At 39.4% G+C, this 20,950-nt stretch overlaps 1 protein-coding gene across 1 annotated transcript in view; it reads left to right on the top strand.

Moving 5' to 3' along the window:
• Positions 1-1,043: 1,043 nt before the first annotated feature.
• The window catches only part of rgs3a (regulator of G protein signaling 3a), a 179,679-nt gene continuing 159,772 nt past the window's right edge, over positions 1,044-20,950 (top strand). Inside the window, exons 1-3 of the mRNA XM_084746463.1 lie at positions 1,044-1,084; positions 5,591-5,651; positions 10,290-10,380. Coding sequence (XP_084602589.1) covers positions 1,059-1,084; positions 5,591-5,651; positions 10,290-10,380 — 178 coding nt within the window. The 5' untranslated portion in view covers positions 1,044-1,058. The remainder of the gene's footprint in view (positions 1,085-5,590; positions 5,652-10,289; positions 10,381-20,950) is intronic.

The raw sequence follows: 20,950 nt of genomic DNA, 5'->3' as shown, positions 1-20,950 counted from the left end.
TATTTCAGCAGTTAGACATCCTCTTATTCTTCCTCCACATATTTCACCAAGAAACGAAAATAATTGTGAGTTAATGGGAAGCAGATAAACTGAATTAAACATGGGAGAGTGGGTTACGTTGGACTGTGGACGTTTATATGACTGTATTTTACAAAGATCTGCAGTGCAGTTTAAATATTGCAGAATATTACCCAGTGTAGGAACAAGTATGTGGCATAAACCAGGGCCACACAATACAGCATTTATGGCTGAGCTAATATGTAATGCATGTCCCTAGACAGGCCTTTAAAATACATTAAACTCAACAACAAATGTACTGCACATAATAAGTACATCAAGAACACAAAACTCAGAACTCAACAAAAAGCACAATGAAACCACAAAATTTTAGCTCAGCACCTGAAAAAGAGATGTGCATATGCATAATTAATTAATGCACCTACAAAGTCATATTTTATTTAGTTTTGTTTGTATGTGTTCACAGTTTTGGAGGCTTGGGGCATGGCAGAAGATTACCAGGGGCCATGTGACTCTTATGTAAAGGTATGTATGTACCACTGCACAGAATGACACAAAAAAGCCCTCGTGGGAACTGTGAGACCAGATTGTTTGTACTTTTGTTTTGCTGTCCTCCTCAGGTTGGCATGTTCCCAGACAGTGATCCCAGAGACAGACAGAAGACCCGGATGGTTCCTCACTGCAGAAACCCCATTTTCTTACAGACCTTTTCCTTGTAAGTATGCAGTCAGTTTCCTCAATCCACCAATATCACCTGACATTAAACAGAGGAAAGATAAAATAAGTAAAAAGAATATAGAAGTATGTTAACCTTTGTATAATACATGCACAGCTTTTGACTCCCAGTTGTGGCCTTTTGAAGTTCTGTTGATGCAAAACAAATGTTTGTCCAAAGTTTCAGTGGGAACAGTTCATCCAGATAGTTAATCACAAACATACTCTACTAATCTGCTAAAAATTCAGACCAGTTGACATTATTTCTTTCCTTTATTTCCAGCGTTGTCAGTGAGGGGGACCTTCATAAGAGACTGCTCTTCACAATGTGGAACTCTGACTCCACTACAAGGTGCCTTTTTTCATTTAAATTTATTTAAATTGTTTGTTTTCAGGGAGCTGTAACACTAGAAGACACCACATGAGCACAGGAACAAAGCTTCCTACTAGGGCAGTAAAATACCATTTTATAATTGATGCTGCTGCATTATCCTCTGTTTGTGTATTTGTGTCTGAGTGTATTTGTGTGTTTCTTTGTATGGCTATTTCTGAATCTGGCAAAGCATATGTGTTACTCTCGCCTCCCTGCCTCACCAGACTTAAGCTGAAACAGGGTCATTGCTGGGGATGCAGGACATATGGTCGAATGAGTCACACATTTCTTGTGCTATGTTGTATTGAGAGAACAGATGAAAAGCATTGCTACGTGCTGGAAATACTGCCGAATGCTACTTTCAACATGTTTTATGTGGCTTTAAGCTTCTGGAAATGTGGCTTTAAATACAAAAAATTCATCTATGATGTCAAAGGTTAGTTTCTCATCATGCATTCCCTAAGATATGATTGAAAAATGAACAAATGAACAACAGCACATTTTACTGTTTAGACTATTTCTCCAGACTGTGTGGGCTTGGATGTGGGCAGGGTCAGCAGCAAAATGCATTTTAGCCACTTGAAAAAAGTCAGTATCAGTTTAAGTGTACACTATATTTACAGCTCTACAGCTTTATTTTTCCATCAGACAGCCTTTTCCAACAATCACTGCCTTCTTTAAAGCCTCAAAGACTCCTTTGATAAAAACAGTAATTTTACCTTACAGAACATATAAGCTGCTGGTCTACCACTACTTTTATCAGTTAGTTTGTGTTTTTTTGAGATTTTGGTACTTCAACACATTAATTTGGATCTGAACTAATGTCGCTTGCAGCGGAAGGAGGCAGCAAAGAACCAGCAACTCCTCTGTCCTGTGAGGTAAAATGACTGTTTCTTTTTAAAGGAGTCTTGGTGGCTGTGAGGAGAGCACAGACAACTTAGGTGATTGCTTTCAGTTGAATAAAAGCAAAATTCCGCATGCAGCACGTATTTTAAAGGATGCATTCAGATCTACTGTATACAGGGACAGGCTTACATGAGTGATTGAGTTTAGATCATGGAATGATTATAAAGATAAAGACCTTTTGGGGACAGTTTCTGGGACAGCAGATTAAGAGCGATTTACTCATCTTTGGTAAGCAATTAAGCCTCATTCACACCAAATGTCCACTGGTTGTAACTGGGAAAAAGCCAGTAGGAAGAAGTGCTTCTAATAGTACACATTTGATAAAGCAGTATTCCTCTAGAATACACTGTACACCTGTTTGTTTAAATATTGGTTTCATCCCTTTATTATGCTGATAAGATTCCAAGTGTAGCTTGTCCAAGAATGTGATTTATTGAAAGCCGGGGGCACTCTGCCCTTCTTCTGGCACTAGGTATAAATTAAGTACGAGATGAAAGCTGTAGACTCTTACATGCTCCCATTTTCTATGTGCAGAATGGCTCAGAATCAAGGTTATAGAGCATATAGTTGTATTTAGCAGGATTCATTCACATACTAGACATTTCACACAAAACCGTGGATTCTCCAGATGCTCTTTCAAGCAAGGACAATGTTGTAGTCTTCTATGATAAGCCGTCTGTGAAGCTCTCAACAGTGGTGATCTGACCGCCTCCAACAAGAGATCACTTGAGATCGCAACCTGTTGAATATGCACCCAAGGACAGCACACATTCGTGAAAGCAGTAATCACATTGCTGCACATGAAAGGGACTTGTTTGGACCCTGTGCTGAATAGAGAACTGTGTATCTAATTTAATTTGAGAACTCTGAATCTGCTACCTGAGAGGAAAGGGAGCGATGGGAAAGAGAAGCAGGAAAAAAATGTTTACATCTTGCAACTTCTAGGACCCCTATCACAATTCAGATGACCCCACATGTCAGCTTTGAGATGGAGCTGCCAGCTCTGTTACAAGCACTAATTTAATGGATTTTGCTCTGTAGACACAAATGTAATTTAAGGTCATTGAGGTTACTGATGTTATAAAACACTAGACTGTGCAAAGTGATCACATAGTATGAGATATGTCTTATCAGAAAATATATATGCCATATATATAATAAGACTTTCCCACTGAATGTGGTCAAATGAATTGAAAACGTGGCCTCTGCAGGGGTGATCTTTAGCCTTGTGCAGCCCATGTATTGCACAGAAGCAATTTTAAATAAAGTCCAGCCTGAAATGTCATGAAAATGTGCTTATTCAACTCTCCCCCGTGCCGTGCTGCCGTGAAGAAATCGTAGGCGGCAGTGCCTCTTCAGCAAATCCTCTTAAACACCACAGAACACTGGCCAAGGTGCTGCTTTAGCCAAACCCGGCTGATCCGTACACGAATGTGAGCAGTCCTGCAAAGTACGCACACAATGACACAGCATGCAGCCAAAAATTTGATCACTTGAATGACAGCTTCAGGCAGACATCGGGCGTCCCTGGCAGTATTAATTCAATACAGACATGAATGTTTGCGTATGTTAGGGGTAAGGTTGATGATAGGAGCAGCACTGAGTGTAGATGAACACTAGCTATCAGATTGTCTTTTTCTGTTGTCCCCTGCTCAATCATCTCTTGTTCTTATCTACAAAAGATCCACATTCTATGTCTTCTGTGGATTCCTGCCAGCCTCACAGAATTGTTTATCCACAGCAGAAACAGGCTTAAGACTCCCCGGCGTTTGATCAGCACTCCATAGAATCCTTTAGATAAGCTGTTGCCATTATGCATTTTTGATTTTGTTGCTTTATTTCTTTTGCACAGATAGTTTCACTGATAAACATGAAAAATAACTTCAACATAAAACTTCAAGACGGTGAATGCAGATGGGTGTTTGTGGGAGAATCCTGTGGGAGACTGAGTGCTACTTCTAGCTGGCAAATGGACCAAAGGCAGGAAATACAAGATGCTTTTAGTGAGATGTTTTAACAGCAGACATTCATGGGGCCCAGAGGATGAATCCCCCTGACTTTTTATGTAGTACCACCATGAGGTCCATATGGAAGTGTCTCAGCAACAGTTTAATAGAAATTCATGTTCCTGTCACGGTGACTTTGTATTTAGTGCTAGTTATCAAAGCTAAATGCTATCTTGGCTGTATACTCTTATGCTCAGGCCACACTGGTTGTGTGTACCTGTACCTGACAGCGACCTTGCTGAACTGCCGGGGCTTGTAGGCCTGTTGTGCCCACACAGGATGCATTTCTGCTGCGGTGCTGCTGCTGCCAGCAATATCTTTTTATATTAAGTTCTTGTCTTAATATAGACAAGAAAAACTGTCATATAGAAAGCAGTGACTTTCCCCTTATTTAGAGGGAGAGAGAGGAGAGAGAAAGAGAAAAGGGAGAAAGAAAAAGAGAGTTCATTGGAAAAATACTGTCTATTTTTTGTCAAGAACTGTGCGTGTCACACGGACAAAATTAGAAGAGACCCTGAATCTCTAGACGGTGCGTGTCTACAGCCTCGTGTGACAGGCGTGTGAGGCGTTTTCTAACGCCCAAGGTGACATTCTCAAATTTCTTATTTTGTCCACAGCCCAAGGATGTTCAGTTTACTGTCATAGAGAACTAAAGAAAACAGAAAATATGCACATTTGAAAAGCTGAAATCAGAGAATTTGCCCTTTTTTTCCCTTAAAGAATGAATCATAATGATTAATTGGTTATCAAAATATGGCAATTAATTGAATAGTGGTCGACTAATCAGTTAATCGTTGCAGCTCAAATGTACATGTGATGCACATACTGTACATACTGTCAGTTGGCTCTTCTGGTGAGAAGTTCACAAACTTGAGTGGAGGTTCTGGTAGAAAAGGCTATTATAAACTATAAATTGTCTTCAAGACATTCTGTCAAGACAGCTGAGCTTTTTCGGTCACTGGCTCATTCTGTCGACTGGAGCCAAGACACATTTCAGGTGTTCATTTGTGCTGACGGCCAGTTTGCCCTCAAAACAGCATCGGCAGCTGCATTAGTCCCGTCCAGCTGGGAGGATGTCGAGAACAGTTTTTCTCATGTATGCATAATTAAACATCTCCACCCCCTCCGCCACCCCACGCAGACTCCCATAACTCTGATAATATATCTGTCCTACGTCCGTATGTTGGCATATTCATGAAAAATATGCCATTTTTACTGCTTTAAGCTTTTTATTATTGTTTTGTTTATCTTCATTATGGTTTATTATGACTCTTAACAGCACAGATTTCACCCAGGGGATCAACTTCATGCCTTTTTTTGTAATAAATAATTCTGTGGGGTGCTCTGGGACGAGATTATGTTTGACAAAATCTGACACCAAGATGAAAAACACCATAAAACTTTAAACAACATCACATTGATTAGTTTGTATTTGTGGTGAGGTCTGCTGGATTTAGCGTTTTTGGAGGATACGACCTGAGTGAGATGATACATCAGCTTTACTCTGGGGTATTAATTGATTTTCATCACGCTTATTTATTCTCTCTGTCTGTCTCTCTCTCTGGATCAACAGGATGAGTGTGCTGCTGGGTTGCATGAGCTTCGGTGTGTGCTCCCTCATGGACTCGGACAAGGTGAGTTTCAACACAGATTAGAGGTATAAAGACGTTCTGTAAACACTGTCCTTATAGCTCCCTGTCCAACTTTCACTGTTTCTCTGTGCATGCGTGTTGAAAACCATTAGACCATGAATGTAAGAGTTTAGTTCAGTGTGAATGAATTCCAGTGACCTCGATAGTTGAGAGGAAACACTTTGGGGTTACCAGTGTTACAGCACAGCAGTGTTGCCTCCAGATACTGGAGTACAACACAGTTTGAGTCACTCTCTACACTGAAATGTTATAGGTCACACACATAAACCCACATGCATTCTTTATTTAGATCTCAATGAATCACATGGCATTCCTTAGATTTCTCTTAAAACAGTATTGCACATTGAGACTTTCATAATAGATGAAATACTCTAAATCTGCTAAATTAAAGTAAAACATTTCATAAATACTGTGTACCATATGACCAATATATGAACAATTTATGCAGATGTTATCTTGGGAAACTTTTGATATCACTGGTACTGCAAAAATCCGCTTTGTTGTTTTCTGTCACAAGACAACAAAGCCCAAAGTTGATTCCTTTTGTCAGCCTCTGTTTGAGCTGTCAGAAACACAGCACATCCTGTTCTCATCACACGTACTGTACTTTTCCGAGCTGTTGCTCTCCTCTGAGCTTGACTGGCTGGCGTGAACACGGAAAGCCACACAGTACTACACTAATACAAATACACAAACTAGAATCACCACCTCCTTGTTGTTCGCTTCAGTCAACCAGTCAAGTTGCAGTTTATATCCATGTCTGTCCAGATGTCCAGAAATATATGTAGAGAAAACTTTGATTGAGAATTAATAAAAAGTATTAAGTACATTTTTTTGTCAAAATTAAAGTTATCACTATATTGACATGCATGATTACAGTGAACAATCTCCAGAGAGAAACATGATTTTACTTCTGTCACAGTGGAGTTGACCTTTGACCTTTTGGATTTAAAATGTCATCACTTCATCATTTTATCCTGTTAGACATTTCTGTGAAATTGTATCATAATTAGTGTTTGAATCCTTTTTGTTGTGGCCAAAAATGTGTTTTGTGAGGTCACAGCGGCAGAGGAAAGTTTGAAAAAATTCCAAAAATCCAAGCGTTCTTGAGATATCATCGTCATGAGAACGGGACAAATGCGGGGTCACAGTGACCTTGACCTTTCACCTCTGACCACCAAAATCCAATCAGTTCAACCTCGAGCCCAAGTGAACGTTAATGCCAAGTTTGAAAAAATTGCCTCATGGCTTTCTTGAGATATTGCATTCACAAGAAAAAAGGCGGGCGTGAGTCCATCCAGTTGTTGCTGAGACATTTCACTCACTGCAACAGCAATGACAGTGATAGTGTCAGTTTTATTTATATAGCACATTTCATTGCAAGTAAACTCAAAGTGCTTTACATCGAGAGACAAAATACACTGCCTGGACAAAGAAAAAGTCACCACCTGGATTTAACAAAGCAAATGGGTAATATCAGAAAAAAAGGCTTCAGTTTGCTAGGAAGAATAATGATTGGATTCTGGAGCAGTGGAAAAAAGATGTGATCTGATGAGTCCAGATTTACCCTGTTCCAGACTGATGGAGGCATCAGGGTAAGAAGAGAGGCGGATGAAGTGATGCTCCCATCATGCCTAGTGCCAACTGTACAAGCCTGTGGAGGCAGTGTTGTGATCTGTGGTTGCTTCAGTTGCTAAGGTTGAGGTTCAGCAACATTATGAGCCCAAAAAATGAGGTCAGCTCACTACCTGAATATATTGAATGAGCAGGTTTTTACATCACTGGATTTTCTTTCTTCCCTGATGGCACCGGCAGATTCAAAGATGACAATGTCAGGATTCATCAGGCTCAGATTGGGAAAGAGTGGTTCAGGGAGCGTGAGACATAATTTTTACACATGGATTGTTCACCACAGAGTCCAGACCTTAACCCCATTGAGAATCTTTTGGATGCTGTCTTGATCTTGGTGAAAAACTAATGCAACTCTGGACAGAAATAAATGTTGTGACATTGCATAAGCTTATCAAAATGATGCCATGGGGAATTTATGCTGTAATCAAAGCTAAAGGCAGTCCAATGAAATATTAGTGTGTGTGACTTCTTTTTGGACAGGCAGTGTATGACATATAAATAGAGATAAAACACAGAAAAGACCATACATGTGACGCTGTGAGTAAATATTCTCGGTGAGATGAAACATTTCAGATTCAGACTTATTTCTGACTTATTACTTATTACTTACCAGGCAATGTGGAGAGGACAACCACTCAAAGACACACAACGACAGACACGAAAAGGGCAACACCACTTCATCCCACACACCTACATCATAATATAGAAGAACACCGTCCCTTAGTCTTTTTTTTCCCAAACTGTCACAGGTGATAGCAGATAAATGTGAGGTCCAAGAGTTCAGTGTTGCTCTTTGCCTGAGCTAGAATAGGTTCCTCTCCACTGTACTGTATATCCTCGTAACTGCTTTTCTTAGCTATTTCCCTTCACTGTTTAATTATTAAACTCTAATTTATCCTACTGTCTTTCCTCTTTGCAAATGTGCGTGTTTTCCTCCAGCAGTAACCACTGCAAATGTTTGGCATGTAATTCTTAAGCACTTTATCTTTTATACATGTTATTACGTCATTCAGCATGCATTTGTGTGTATTTTAAAAGCGACATACGAAAGTTCATTAGGTACTTTTCCAGAGTACAGAAAGTATGTCATCTTGTCACTGCTTAATTAAAGTAAAACTGTCAAACTAACCAGATTCTGCCTTGGATTTGGAGAGAGAAAGAAACCCGTGTGCTCATTATGGTTACAGGAAAGTTGAGAAAACCTCTCAGAGGAATAGCAAAAACTTTTATCCAATTGTCTTTTTTTGAAAGTGAGTATTTTGGCAAAATGAAGCCTACAATTACGGCTCTTTGTGAACGTAGTGGTGACGTAGTGGTTTGAGACACATTACAGTCTGGGGTTGAAATCACTGCAGAAAAACGAACCCATCTACTGAAAAAGTAGTCAGTATCTGGTTTTAATTCTGACTGTTTGACCTGAGCTTTAAGGTGACAGTGAAAGACATCGGTGCTAAATTTGCCAATTGACTGACAAAAAATGGCCCGTGCATTCACTGGAAAGGCCTTTAATTAGTTGGCATTTTTATTATCACTATAATTATTGTTCTTTCTTTTCTCAGGCTGGCTGAGAAGTTGACATAAAACCCTTAATTTGGTGTTTAGAAATAAAATGGGGAAAACAAGATTGAACACAGCTGCAAATGTGTAAAACCTTCTTCTTCTCCCTCATCTTCTTCTTCTCCTTCTTCTTCTTTCTTCAACTCAGCCAGTAAGGCTTTTTGTTGTTTCAATTAACGTCCACATCGGTGAGGAAAACAAACAACGGAAAGAAATTACATTTTAGTCAGGCTTATGGCTTCCTTCCTCTAACATTTATACCCATGAATATTTAATTGGCTTACTATGCTAATGAATGAGATTTAGCTTTGAGTCACACAGAGTTATCTCTTAACCCCCCCAAAACACATCCGTTATTCTCTTCTAATGTTTTATTCTTTCATTTAGACCTTCCCTCAAACTCATCCCTTTCTTTTTCCCTCCGCTGTGTTTTTGTTTTCTGAAGTGTTTGGAGCTCATGACTGCTGGCTGTTATTTTTGTTACCTGCTTTGCTTGCCTGTCACATCTTGTCATTTGTTTGCACCCTTTTGCCACTTTGTGCTTTTTTACTTTGCCACATCTCCTGCTTTCTCTTTTCATCTCTCTCATCTGTCTCCCTCCTCCCGACTAACCGCGCTCTCTTTGCCCCGCTCTTTCCCCCCTTTTGTCACATGTGCAGCAGGGCAGTATTGAACGATGGCGTAAATCCCTCTCTGACTTTCAGGACATATGCCCTCCCCTCCCCCATCTTCTATACAAGTCCCCCGCCCCGTCCTCCCCCCTTGTCCCACAGCCCGCAGAAATCTGTCCACTCAGATAAGATGCTTTTAAAACGGAGATTATTGTCACTGTCCATGGCATCACATTATTTAGTACAAAAGAGGAGGCTGTCTGTGCCTATGTGTGTGTGTGTGTGTGTGTTTGTGTGTGAGTGTGTGTGTGTGTGCTGTAATAAATGTGTGACACAAAGTAAAATAACATCAGCTTACAGCACTGTTGTCATGTTTGCAAGACAGTGTCCACATCGTCAGGATTACAAATCAGACCCTCTCTGCCACAGCCTGCATGACTTTATGTAACACACATATAGTAGTTGCAAACACATAACACACATGTGTGCACACAAATACACACACACACCATCTGGCTCACAGTGCAGAAGTGCAGAAGTGAGGGCATCAGCTGCTGGAATAAGCTAAAGCATTGTGAGCTGTGAGTGTGTGTGTTCAATGTTTGCAGCCCTGCAGGAGCAAGCAAATTGAGTCTCTGTGTACGTGTGTGTGTGTTTGTGCATTTCTGTACAACATGTTTATGCTTTCACGTAGAGATTTCACTTTAAATTTAGCTCTCATTAGGTTGAATCCTCGAGCTTAAAGTCATGCATGCATGTGCATGCACTTGACACACACAAACATACACACAGTCACTCTTTTTGTGTGTGTGTGCTATAGGAGGTTCAGGGATGGTACTACCTACTTGGAGAAGAGCTTGGGAAGAAGAAGCATCTTAAAGTGCCCACACAACACAACTACTGCTCCACTGGTAAGTTAACTTACTTATTTTAACTGAAATGTGTGTATGTCATAATGAACGTTGAAATGTGTGAAGCATTGAAAGCTGACATTGAATGCTCGGTCAGAATTGGAGGCCTGTTTATTCATTCTTTGATTTGATATTTTCTCATTTCTATCCTCAAGCCATACTTATTTAGGCAAAGTTGATTATTTGATACAAATGTAGTAAAGTGACAGTTCACCCTAAAATCAAACACACATATTTTTCTCTTGTGCTATCTATCTATCTAGTTTGTTTTGTTGCAAGTAGAGATGAAATTTTCCATCAACATCGTTTGTAGTGACCAGAATCATCATGGTTATCTGTATTATCGCGGTATTATAAAAAGGTTCAAAAAGTGCTAATAAACACACTGAAATCCTTTTACAAACAACCTTTTGTTGCATAAACATTAATATAACAACATAGCCACTGATCAACACAGACACAGTCTGTCTTCTGTCTTGTATTTGAGTAGGTTTATATGCAGCGACCCCGTGCACAATTTATATAAAGACAAATGAGACATTGAGAGTAATTGCAGGAGTCTTGTGTGTGTTTCTCCTGTGGGACATTTACACCCAATTGGACGACTTCTGGATTTTAAATTAAATTAAATCTTCAGTTGTCATTATTGATTAGCAAGTTAGACAGACATTTCAAAATCGCCACATCATGCACTGAGCTAAAAGTTAAATGACTTTGCATCCTGTGCTGTGAAGTAAGGGCTGGTGGTCACAAAGAAGATTCACTGTGGGTTTCCCACAGCACTTTTTTAAAAACCCTCAATATGACCACACTTCAGACTACGTCCTCTTAGACTCTCTTGAGTGCTGTCACTGCCTTCCACTGTTTTCATTTCCCCAAATGAGCGCCTGCTATAGATGCTGGTAGATGGACTGTGTGATAATCAAACACAGTGTTAATGATAATTAGATTTTGAAATGGTAATACTTACCATCAGAAATTTCACTCTGGTTTATCATTAAACCGGTAATGGTTTCATCCCTAGGCAAGAGTTGCTGAGTTTTGGAGATTCTGTCCATAGAAATGTCTACTTTCTTTCTAATATAATAGAACTAAAAGGCGCTCGACTTCTTCTTTCTTTATACCATAGAAAGAAAATAGTTATTACATGAAACTGCACACAAGAGGATCTGTGGATTATCTTGCGAAACCGGGCCATGATTTCTGGAGAGAGACACTGCTATTGAGTTTTTCAACTTAATTTTTTTGGCTCTTTGAGCACCACAAGTTGAGTGCCTTTCTAGCTGCATTATATTTGACAAAAGGCAGACATGTCTGAGGCTGATATCTCCAAAACAAGGCAGCGCATACCGAAACAATCTCTTTTTTTAATTGATACCCAGCCCTACTTAAGTTAGGTAGACATGGTAAAACAGGACATAAAAGTTACAAGTGATATACAACAGTGTGAAATCAATATTGTACAAAAAGGACACATACTAATAGTAGTTTAAAGGCCAATTAGCAGTGTGTGAGGGTCAAAACAAGAACAAAACTCAAATTCAGATACATATTCTCACGTTTGTTTGTGCGTGGAGTGATGCCAGGCTCGGGGCTCTAAAGTCTTTATCAGTCTTTGGGTCGGGAGGTGGGGCGACGGGGGAAGCGAGGGATTAAGAGAGGGAAAGAGAGAGGGATTGGGAGAGCGACTGAGGGGAAAGACAGAGAGAGAGTGGGGAGGGAGGAGGGGTCTGGACGAAACCCTGACGCGTCACAGTTGCCACAGAGAGAAAGAGAGAGAGAGAGACGAGGAGCTCTCCCATACCGTTCGCTGCTGGAGTGGATCTCCCCCCCTCCATCACACACAGACACACACCCACCTCAAACTCACACACACACACCTACATACACACACACACGCCTGCACACACTCAAGACACATTTGTTTGGAAATTTTCTTCTCTTACCTTCGAGTGCTCCATCTCTTCCTACTTATGTTGGCACTCACTGGTAGTTTCACGTTGGTGGTGGTGGTGTGTGTGTGTTGGAGTTATGCTACTCTGTGCCAGCCATAAGGGCAGCCTAGACTAGGTGAGTACAATATTTGTGTTATCATACTTGACTGCACATGAGTGTATTTTGGAAGTTGCATGTTGCGTTGCAAAGCGGCAACGTGAAGCGGTTTGTTTTCTTCTGAGGATGCTCTTCGGATGTTTTCTCTGGTCTCCTTTTTGTCTGTTGCACTCTGCTTCTTCTCCGTTTCACCTTTCTTTTTTCCATCTTATTGCTTGTTTCCTCTCCCCTGTCTTCTCCTGTCTTTACGTTTCTCTTCTGCGTGCTCTCATTGTTGCTGACAGTACTTTTAATCTCTCTTTGTTACTCTGCGCGTTGAGCTGCTAATCTGCCAATTCTCATCTAATTTTCTCTTGCTGAGCTAAATTGGTCACAATTGCTTTAAATGGGAGACCCCTGAAGGAGCTTAGATTACCCTTCCAGTAAGACCACCTTTCTGTGCACACATGACATGCACAAACATGACATATACATACTCCCACATACACTTCTTTTCTCCCACCCTCCCCACTCTCAGCGGACCACCGACTCTGCTTATTCACATCCTTCCATTCTGGGTTATGAGAATGACGGTGATATCGTAAGACATCAGCTAACCCATCCCAATTTACACTGCTTGGCTGAACTAGGCTAATCTGCCTCATGCAACTTTAAAATTAGTTTTATGCTTCTGTGGATGGAACTGGGACAGGACTATCAGATAGAAACCATTACAATGCTTGCATGAGGGCATCCTGATTTATACTCCAGGGTTGCATAGGCAAATAGTTTGCTGGAGCTGTGAGCTGATAGGCTAAAAGGTGTTTAACTGTAACAAAAAAATTAACAATTGTTGTCACAGTTGCTGAGGAAGTGCAATAAAGGAAGTCCATTAATTATTTTCAAATCCATTAATTTAAAGGGAAAAACAGGATGTAATGGATGTAGAATGTTTTCATCTTTCCCAGTGGCTACACTGCCCCACTACTGTCTCCTCTGATCCATGTGTGTGTGTCTGTGTATGTGTATGTGTATGTGAGTGGGGGGTGCATACCCATGCATGCACTTGTGTGTTGCCAGCTGGCAGAATGTAGGCCATGGACTACACTGCTGCACCATGACACGCACTAACGTGGAGATGACCAAAATCCCATTCATTACAATATCACTCCGTCCTCTGTGTCCCTCCTCTCCATCAAATCTCTCTGTCTTCCTCTCTGTATTATATTTATTTCCTGTGTCCCCTTCATACTGATTATCCCTGTGTTTGTGCGAAATCCTCGAGCCTTTCCCCTGCCTTTTCCATTTCACGCCTCTCACCTGTATTTTTATTTTCCTCTCTCTGTTTTCTTAGACATCACTCTTTCTTATTCACGGTGGCATCACTGTCATTTGTCTCTTAGTCCTCAGTCCATCCATTATATAACCTATCACTGTGGCAGAATGCAAAAAGGCTTTCGCTAAACAAACAATTTGATATAATGCGAGCTGCCACCCAGTAGAAGTCCATGATTTGAAATATAGCGTATACCTTACAGTATATCATTAAGGGAAATCTTGCAATTACAGGAGTGAGAAGGGGCAGACTTGGAGCTTGGCAAGCTCACCATGTTCCTGCTCTTGCGTTGGATTCAAAGCTAATTTATCATTTTTTGCAGCTTGCCTCCCCTCCAACTCTCTCTAACTCCTCCAAAGCAATAGTGCCTTAGCAACAATTTTTAAAAAGGTAAATAAATAATTATAATAATGATAAAACTACAGTGAATCTTTGGTTTTAGATGTAGCAATACTCAACTACTATACAAATAAACAAACATATGAATAGTTCATGTTCAAAAATATCCAAACCGAAAACTACTTTTTAGTGAGTTGAAAGTTGAGTTTAAGTGTTTGTTTTGTCATTTTATTAAAACTGAAAAGCTTTCCCCTTTCCCCTCGCACACTGTTTTGATTGCAATATTATATTTATTTGCAACTACTAGACAAACAAACAAACAAACAAACAAAAAAAACTGATTGGAGTCTAGTCCCAAAATATTGCAAGTTGGAAGGTGTTTTGGGGGTTACTTGACCCCATTTTAGTTCACTTGTCCCTCTCTAATGCATGTTTCATCAAATAAATGTGCTAAGTATTCTTTTGTTTTCTCCTCAAACATTTCCATAATTTGTGCGATCTTTGGCTGCCAGTAAGCAAGACATTAGGTGACTATCAGGGGTGTGTATCTTATTTTAGAGAGGAAACTTTTAGTAGTTTTCATGTCAGACTCCTGGTAATGTCTGTGCTCTCACTGGGAGCTCAGAAGGAACTGCCCAGTGGGAGCTGTAGTTGGTTTTGTGGGTTTGTTGGTAGGTGTGTTTATTTGTGTATTCTGTTTTTGTGCAGCGCTTAGGGGAATTGTGGCATGCACTGTTTAGGCAGAATCTCAGGGCCTTGGGTGAAGGAGGTGCATGCAGCACAGAAGAAGTTGCACAAGGGTCAGACAGCTAAATCTAATGACATAAACCCAAAAATAATCAACAGTAACATATCGTAGATACAAATTCTGTAGATATTTGTAGCACTGAAACGATTGATTAGTCCTCTGAAAGAAAATTAATTGCCAACAGTTTTCGTAATCAATTATTAGTCATTTTTCAAGCAAAACTGTCAAACAGTTGTTGGTTTCAGCCTGTTATCAGTCTTTATGATAGTAAATTAAGAGTCTTTGGGTTTTGGACTGTTGGCTGGATAAAAGAAACAATTTGAAGACGTAACTTTGGACCATGGCAAATTATGATGAGATGACATTTTAAAGACTAACCATAAAAAATAATCTGCAGAAAATAATGGTTAGTTACAGCCCTATCCTAAATTCATACAGAAACATAGTTACATTATAGTTGCTGTTTATCAAGCTCATGATGAGAAAACATAATTTAAGTGTTAAGTTTAGGCCAGTAAATGGTTAAAATAAGGTTTAAATTTCAAGCATCACTCACAAATACTAAAATCTGTATATTTTACTGTACATGTAAAAGCTGAACTAGCCGAGCTAGCATTGAAAATACACACTTTTAATTACAATTTAATATGTTTGGCCAGTGTTGATTAAGATTGCATTTTTATTAAGTAAGGAAAGAGAAGAACACATTATGTTATGCTGCAGATTTCAGAATGTGCTATTTAAGGCTGTGTCAGCAGCAACATCACTCAACTGCATTATTCTGTACATTATAACACAAATAGCACTGTTAAATATATAATTTAACAGTAGCCACTAACAGCTTGAGGTTGGATTTCCTGTCATTCAGGATGAGAGAAAGGTGTGACTCGAAACTAACTAACTTTACCACCTCCCCAAGACTTACAAGAGGGAGTGTCTGCAGACATTTTGATGCCTGTGGCAGATAATCTGCCCAATTAATCAGCTGACCGATTAATAAGTCTATCACCAGTTAAAAATTAGCTATGAACCGTCTGTGCAGCACATCAGTTTCATACTCTGTATTGGAATTATGTTAAATTGCATTGTCACGAATAAATTCATTAATAATCTTGTCAATGAGTTCAACTTTAAAACATCTAAAAATTCTCCACACTTACTTTGCATGAAAGGTTTACAGTGTCTGTTTGTAGTCGGCTATTTTTGACCTCAAAGACAATGAACATCAACCACTAAATGGCTTTAATCCCATAATGCCTCATCCACTTTGTAAGAAAATCTAACTTTACAGGCAAACATCATCTGTTTAAACAAGTCTTTTACTGGTTTGCTAGATTAATCCTTGTTAATGTGCGCAGCCTCTCACCAGAGGTGCACTATTTGGATCAGTGTGTCGGACTAATCCTTCACTTAGAGACCTGTGCCAGTTCAGAGGCAGGACTGTGCCAGGCCAACAATCCTGAGGGGGCAGAATTATGTTGGGCAGAGAAACTAGCAGCACATCTGCACATGATGTAGCACCGTCCTGACCAAATGGTTGGCCGGGGACATTCAGTATTTAGAAAGAACAAAATTCTGAATGAATATCAGCAGGTCCCTTACTGTAAGGAGTTTTAAGCCATAATGAAGAAAAATATACTTTTAAAACAAACGATACAGAGTACATGGAAATAAATCAGCTTGTTACAAGCCATGCTTCTCATACTCTCTAGTACCACTGTGGCTCAGACAGACTTTTCCTCTTACACGGTTCAGACTCTCTGCTTCCATAACAAAACCAATCTGCTGAGCGTTGACAGCTAATTACGCTGTAGGGCTACAATAAAACAGACTGCCATCTTAACTTTGCTTAAACAAGTTGAAAGATTGAAAAGGAGAGGCTGTGCATGAGTGGCAGCCAAACAACATCTCTGAGATACGGAGTGACAGGGCAATTAATGTTGATTTTCAGGACATGTTTTTGTATTAAGCAGAGGCAGAAACCTCTTTAAAGCCACAATAATATGCACACAGCATTTTAAATGTTGTTCTACTATTAGTGATACTAACAATACAGGATAGAGGAATATTAGATCTGCAACCCCAATTCCAAAATAGTTGAGACAGTGTAAGACGTAAATAAAAGTCAGTTGAATACAATACAAAGATATTTAATGTTCAAACTCATAAACTTAATTGCTTTTTGTAAATATACAGTCATTCTGAACACTTCAAAAACCTTTATTGGCAAGAACAGTTTGTTGCTGCATAAACAAATGCAAGTTAAGATCATGCAAAGCCATGCAAAGCAAAAGCTGTGTATCAACAACATCCTGAAGCACCGCTGACTTCTGTGGGTCCAAGCTCAGCTGAGATCGACTGACAGAAAGTGGAGTGAGTCCACATCTCTTCCTGGACGTTGTGTCCTCTGGATTAAAGTGGAAAAGGACCATCCAGATTGTTACCAAATTGCCAGCATCTGTACTGTGTGAGGGCATGTTAGTGCCCATGGCTACGCTAAGTGTCACATCTGTGAATTCCCCATTACAGCTGAAATGTACATATTTTGAAGCAACATATGCTGCCATCCAGACAATGTCAAAACACATTCTGCGTGACAATACGACAATAAAAATCTTGAACTGTTGAGCAACTTCTCTTTCAAAATGTCAACAATTATTTTTCTCAGTTCCCAAATGCTTACTGAGTGTAAAAGAAAAGGGGACGTAACACAGTGGTAAACATGCTGCCATCCCAACCTTTTTTTTTGGTTGCAGGCATAAATTTCTTTTTTTTGACTTTATATGTTCAAACACCAGTGTAGTTAACCAGTTTCAGAATTTGATATCTTGTCTTTAAACTGTATTCAATCAAAAAGTTTTTGAAAATCATTGCATTATGTTTTTATTTGTGTTTTACAGTGTCCCAACTACTTTGGAATTGGGGTTGGAATTTGAAGTGTATATAAAACATAAAACGATTGTTTGTGTTGCTACCAGATTTTTCAAATCGCTTCAAATAAAGCAGCAGAAGAAATCTGTTAAACAATGTGCATTAATTAATGAAATATTGGTGGATTAAAATGGGGCTCATAATGAATTTCTCTGTTAGTCTAAGTGGTCGTTGGTATTAGGTGGTCATTATTTTTTTGGAGATTTGGTGTGTTGTTGCCCATCTGTGCGTGTTTGTTCAGAAGCATCGAAGTCTGTGCATTTGCTGCCGATGAAAGACATCAGCGAGCGTTTGAGAAACTCCCTCAGCGCCGCTTTTTTTGGCGAGTGTACAGTGTGTCAGTGCGGAGACCGCTGACCCACAGTGACATGTACGTGTGTGTGTTTTTGACCATGCCTAATGCATTTCCCTCCAACAAGCTTACGATGTGGGTCAGGTGGTCTGCATATGCACGAAAGTAAAAATAGCAGAACGCCCATTGGGCTCGTGCTGAAAAAGTGTGTCATCTTCCATCGTACACACACTTGTTTCACTTTTCATTATAAATGAATAGAGTCCAGACATACTGTACACGCTCACACACGCAAAAAAAAAAAAAAAAAACACACACACACTGCTTTTCCAGATGGCAAGCCTTTAAATCAGCAGATTAAAATGTACACCATGTGATTAACTTATATGGAAGGGTTTGGACATGGACGCAGAGGAGGAAGGGGGTTGTTTTGTTATAATGTTAAGTTGTTCTGGTGAATACTGGCAGTGCATTTGTGTGTGTGAGTGAGTGTGCGATCGTGTGAGACAGTGTGTTGGTGAGCTTATGTCTGGCATGCCATGCATCTGATGCTTTGACCCCAGGCTCATATCAACTTGACCGAAGTGAAACATTTGACCCAATAGCTTGCACTCACAGCTCTGTGCTACTGTGTTGACTTTCTGCTCCTTTGACATGCTCAGTGATGCAAAATTGACACTTATTTCCTTGCCACAGAAATACACAGAATATGAAAAAAACATTATTTTCAGTAAAATTTGATGGATAAAAATCACATCATGGATTTAAATTAATTCAAACTGTGCAGCTCACAAACAGCTTCCAGTACTGGTCTGTAAATAAATAAATAATAAAAAAAAACACTGAAGCCTGTGAGCCAAAAATTATCCCATTCTGGTCCTTTGTGCATTTAAAAATAAAAAAGTATAAATAAATAATTTCTTCATTTATTAGTTATGTCTGTTATTAAGCACGGACACACTTATTAAATTAAAATGTTTTAACTCTAATTTAGGAGAGTCAAACTACATGAAAAAAGATGTTAAATGCAACATTGTCTTTATTAAAACAACAAGCTGCTTCTAATCTAGAGTTACAAAGATGCTTGTTTTTTTCCTGTACATCTATAATGTTTCTTTTGCAATTGTGAAAATTAATAAAGCAGAGAAAATGTAAAAAGGTGCATTGTTTTACAAATTTAAATTCCTAACAGGTCAGACATTACAGGTATATATAGGTAATGTAAATGCCTGGGTCCTTTGCGCTTTTTCTTTCTTTCTTTCCTTCTTTTTTAATCTAGCCCTTCTAAAAAAATGTAATTGAAAATGCCTGGTATACAGCGTAGTATAGTAAGCATCTTTTAAGGCCTTTACATACTCACACAGGTGTTTTCACTTATTCTGTCCGGTTAGACCTCTGCTCAGATTGCTGTTGGATGGAGCTTTTAGAAGTCACAAAATTTTATGAACCATAGCATAGCAGCAAAGGCATAAAAGGTGGCTGAATTCAATTTAGCTGCTTCAGTTTCAATATCCTGGTATGGAACTGTTTTATTTAGCCATATTGATATGAAAGCATTACCAATGGTACTAACCAAGCTCGACTAATTTACTCAACTGGTTTCAGTCTTCAAAGAGCTGATTAGTTGAGTCAGGTGTGCAGTTGGTTGGTTGGAAGGAAAACTTGCAGCCACTGGTCCCTTTGTGGCGTAGTTTGGACATGCCTGACCTAAATCACCTGTGTTTATTCTACTGTTTCATGTTAAACTGACTGCTGTGTGCATGCTGTCTCACTGTCACAATATCATGGCTTACTGGGACACTTTAATGGAACTGAGTGGTTGTTAATGATATTATTAACACCTGTTCTTTTCCTACTGTGATAAATCAAATGTCTTCTGTCTGAAAGGCTTATAACGAGTGTAATCCTTCCAACTCTAATTGGCACATCAAAACTAATGGAAGGGTCAGACAGATGTTAATCGAGCACAGTCTGATCACACCTACGTACTCCCCAGGCTGCTCACTTAATTTAAGTAATTAAATATATGTTATTCTTTGCGCAAGATGTTTCTGAATCAGAGATCTGAACCAGCACAAGAAGCTGGAACCTGAGACTCGTGTAGAAAAAGATCAGACTTTTTGTAAAGTATTAACATCTCGTTTGAGCTGCGTCTTCAAAGAGAAAAGATGTACCAGCAGTGGAGTGAATTCTTAGGCATTGCACACAAATAGAAACACTTTCAGTTATTATGGCTCATTAGACTTGATTAGGGTAATGCAGGGAACTGCACAGTGTTACCAATCTTGAAATTCTCTGTGGACATATTAAGTTTAGACCAGTGATGTTGGTAGGTGCACAACCTGCATCCCTGACGCAGTAAAATCCAAAACGATGCAGTATATCCACCATTGATGCATCCTGAGGACTCACCCTATTCTTGTCCTGATGCTGCATTTTGAACAGCAAATTCCTGTTGAAATCATAGAAAGAAACAAACTATTGCATTTATGTTATTTACCTACTTTATGTGTACTCGTTTCATTCCAGCTCAGTGCGAGGTCCTTGCCAAAAGACATAGATATGTTGCCCTGAAACCAGCCGAGCCAAAGCTGCTCTGCTCACCAGCTTCTCCCCCTCAAACAGCGTGTGGTGTGAGATTCAACTTATATCTGTACAGCAGGAGAGCAGAGAGTGAGGCTTTTGTAAAAGTCTCCGTGTATTCAGTTCTCAGTACTTTTGTAGTTTCTCTCCTGTGTCGCTGTTTGTAGTTTCAGGTATCTGCCTTATTTTACAGTGTCACTTAATGTTTCCACCTTCTTTCCTCCTGTGTTAAATTATTTTTGATGAAAGCACATTTCCTATTTTGTTGCTTCACAACAGTTTTTTTAAATAGCAAAAAAGTGAACATTTA

This window comes from Lutjanus erythropterus, chromosome 20, assembly GCF_056507025.1.
Source record: "Lutjanus erythropterus isolate fLutEry1 chromosome 20, fLutEry1.hap2, whole genome shotgun sequence".
Lineage (NCBI taxonomy): Eukaryota > Metazoa > Chordata > Actinopteri > Lutjaniformes > Lutjanidae > Lutjanus > Lutjanus erythropterus.
Note: the sequence above shows the minus strand (reverse complement) of the source record. Positions and strands in the feature narration are given on the sequence as shown.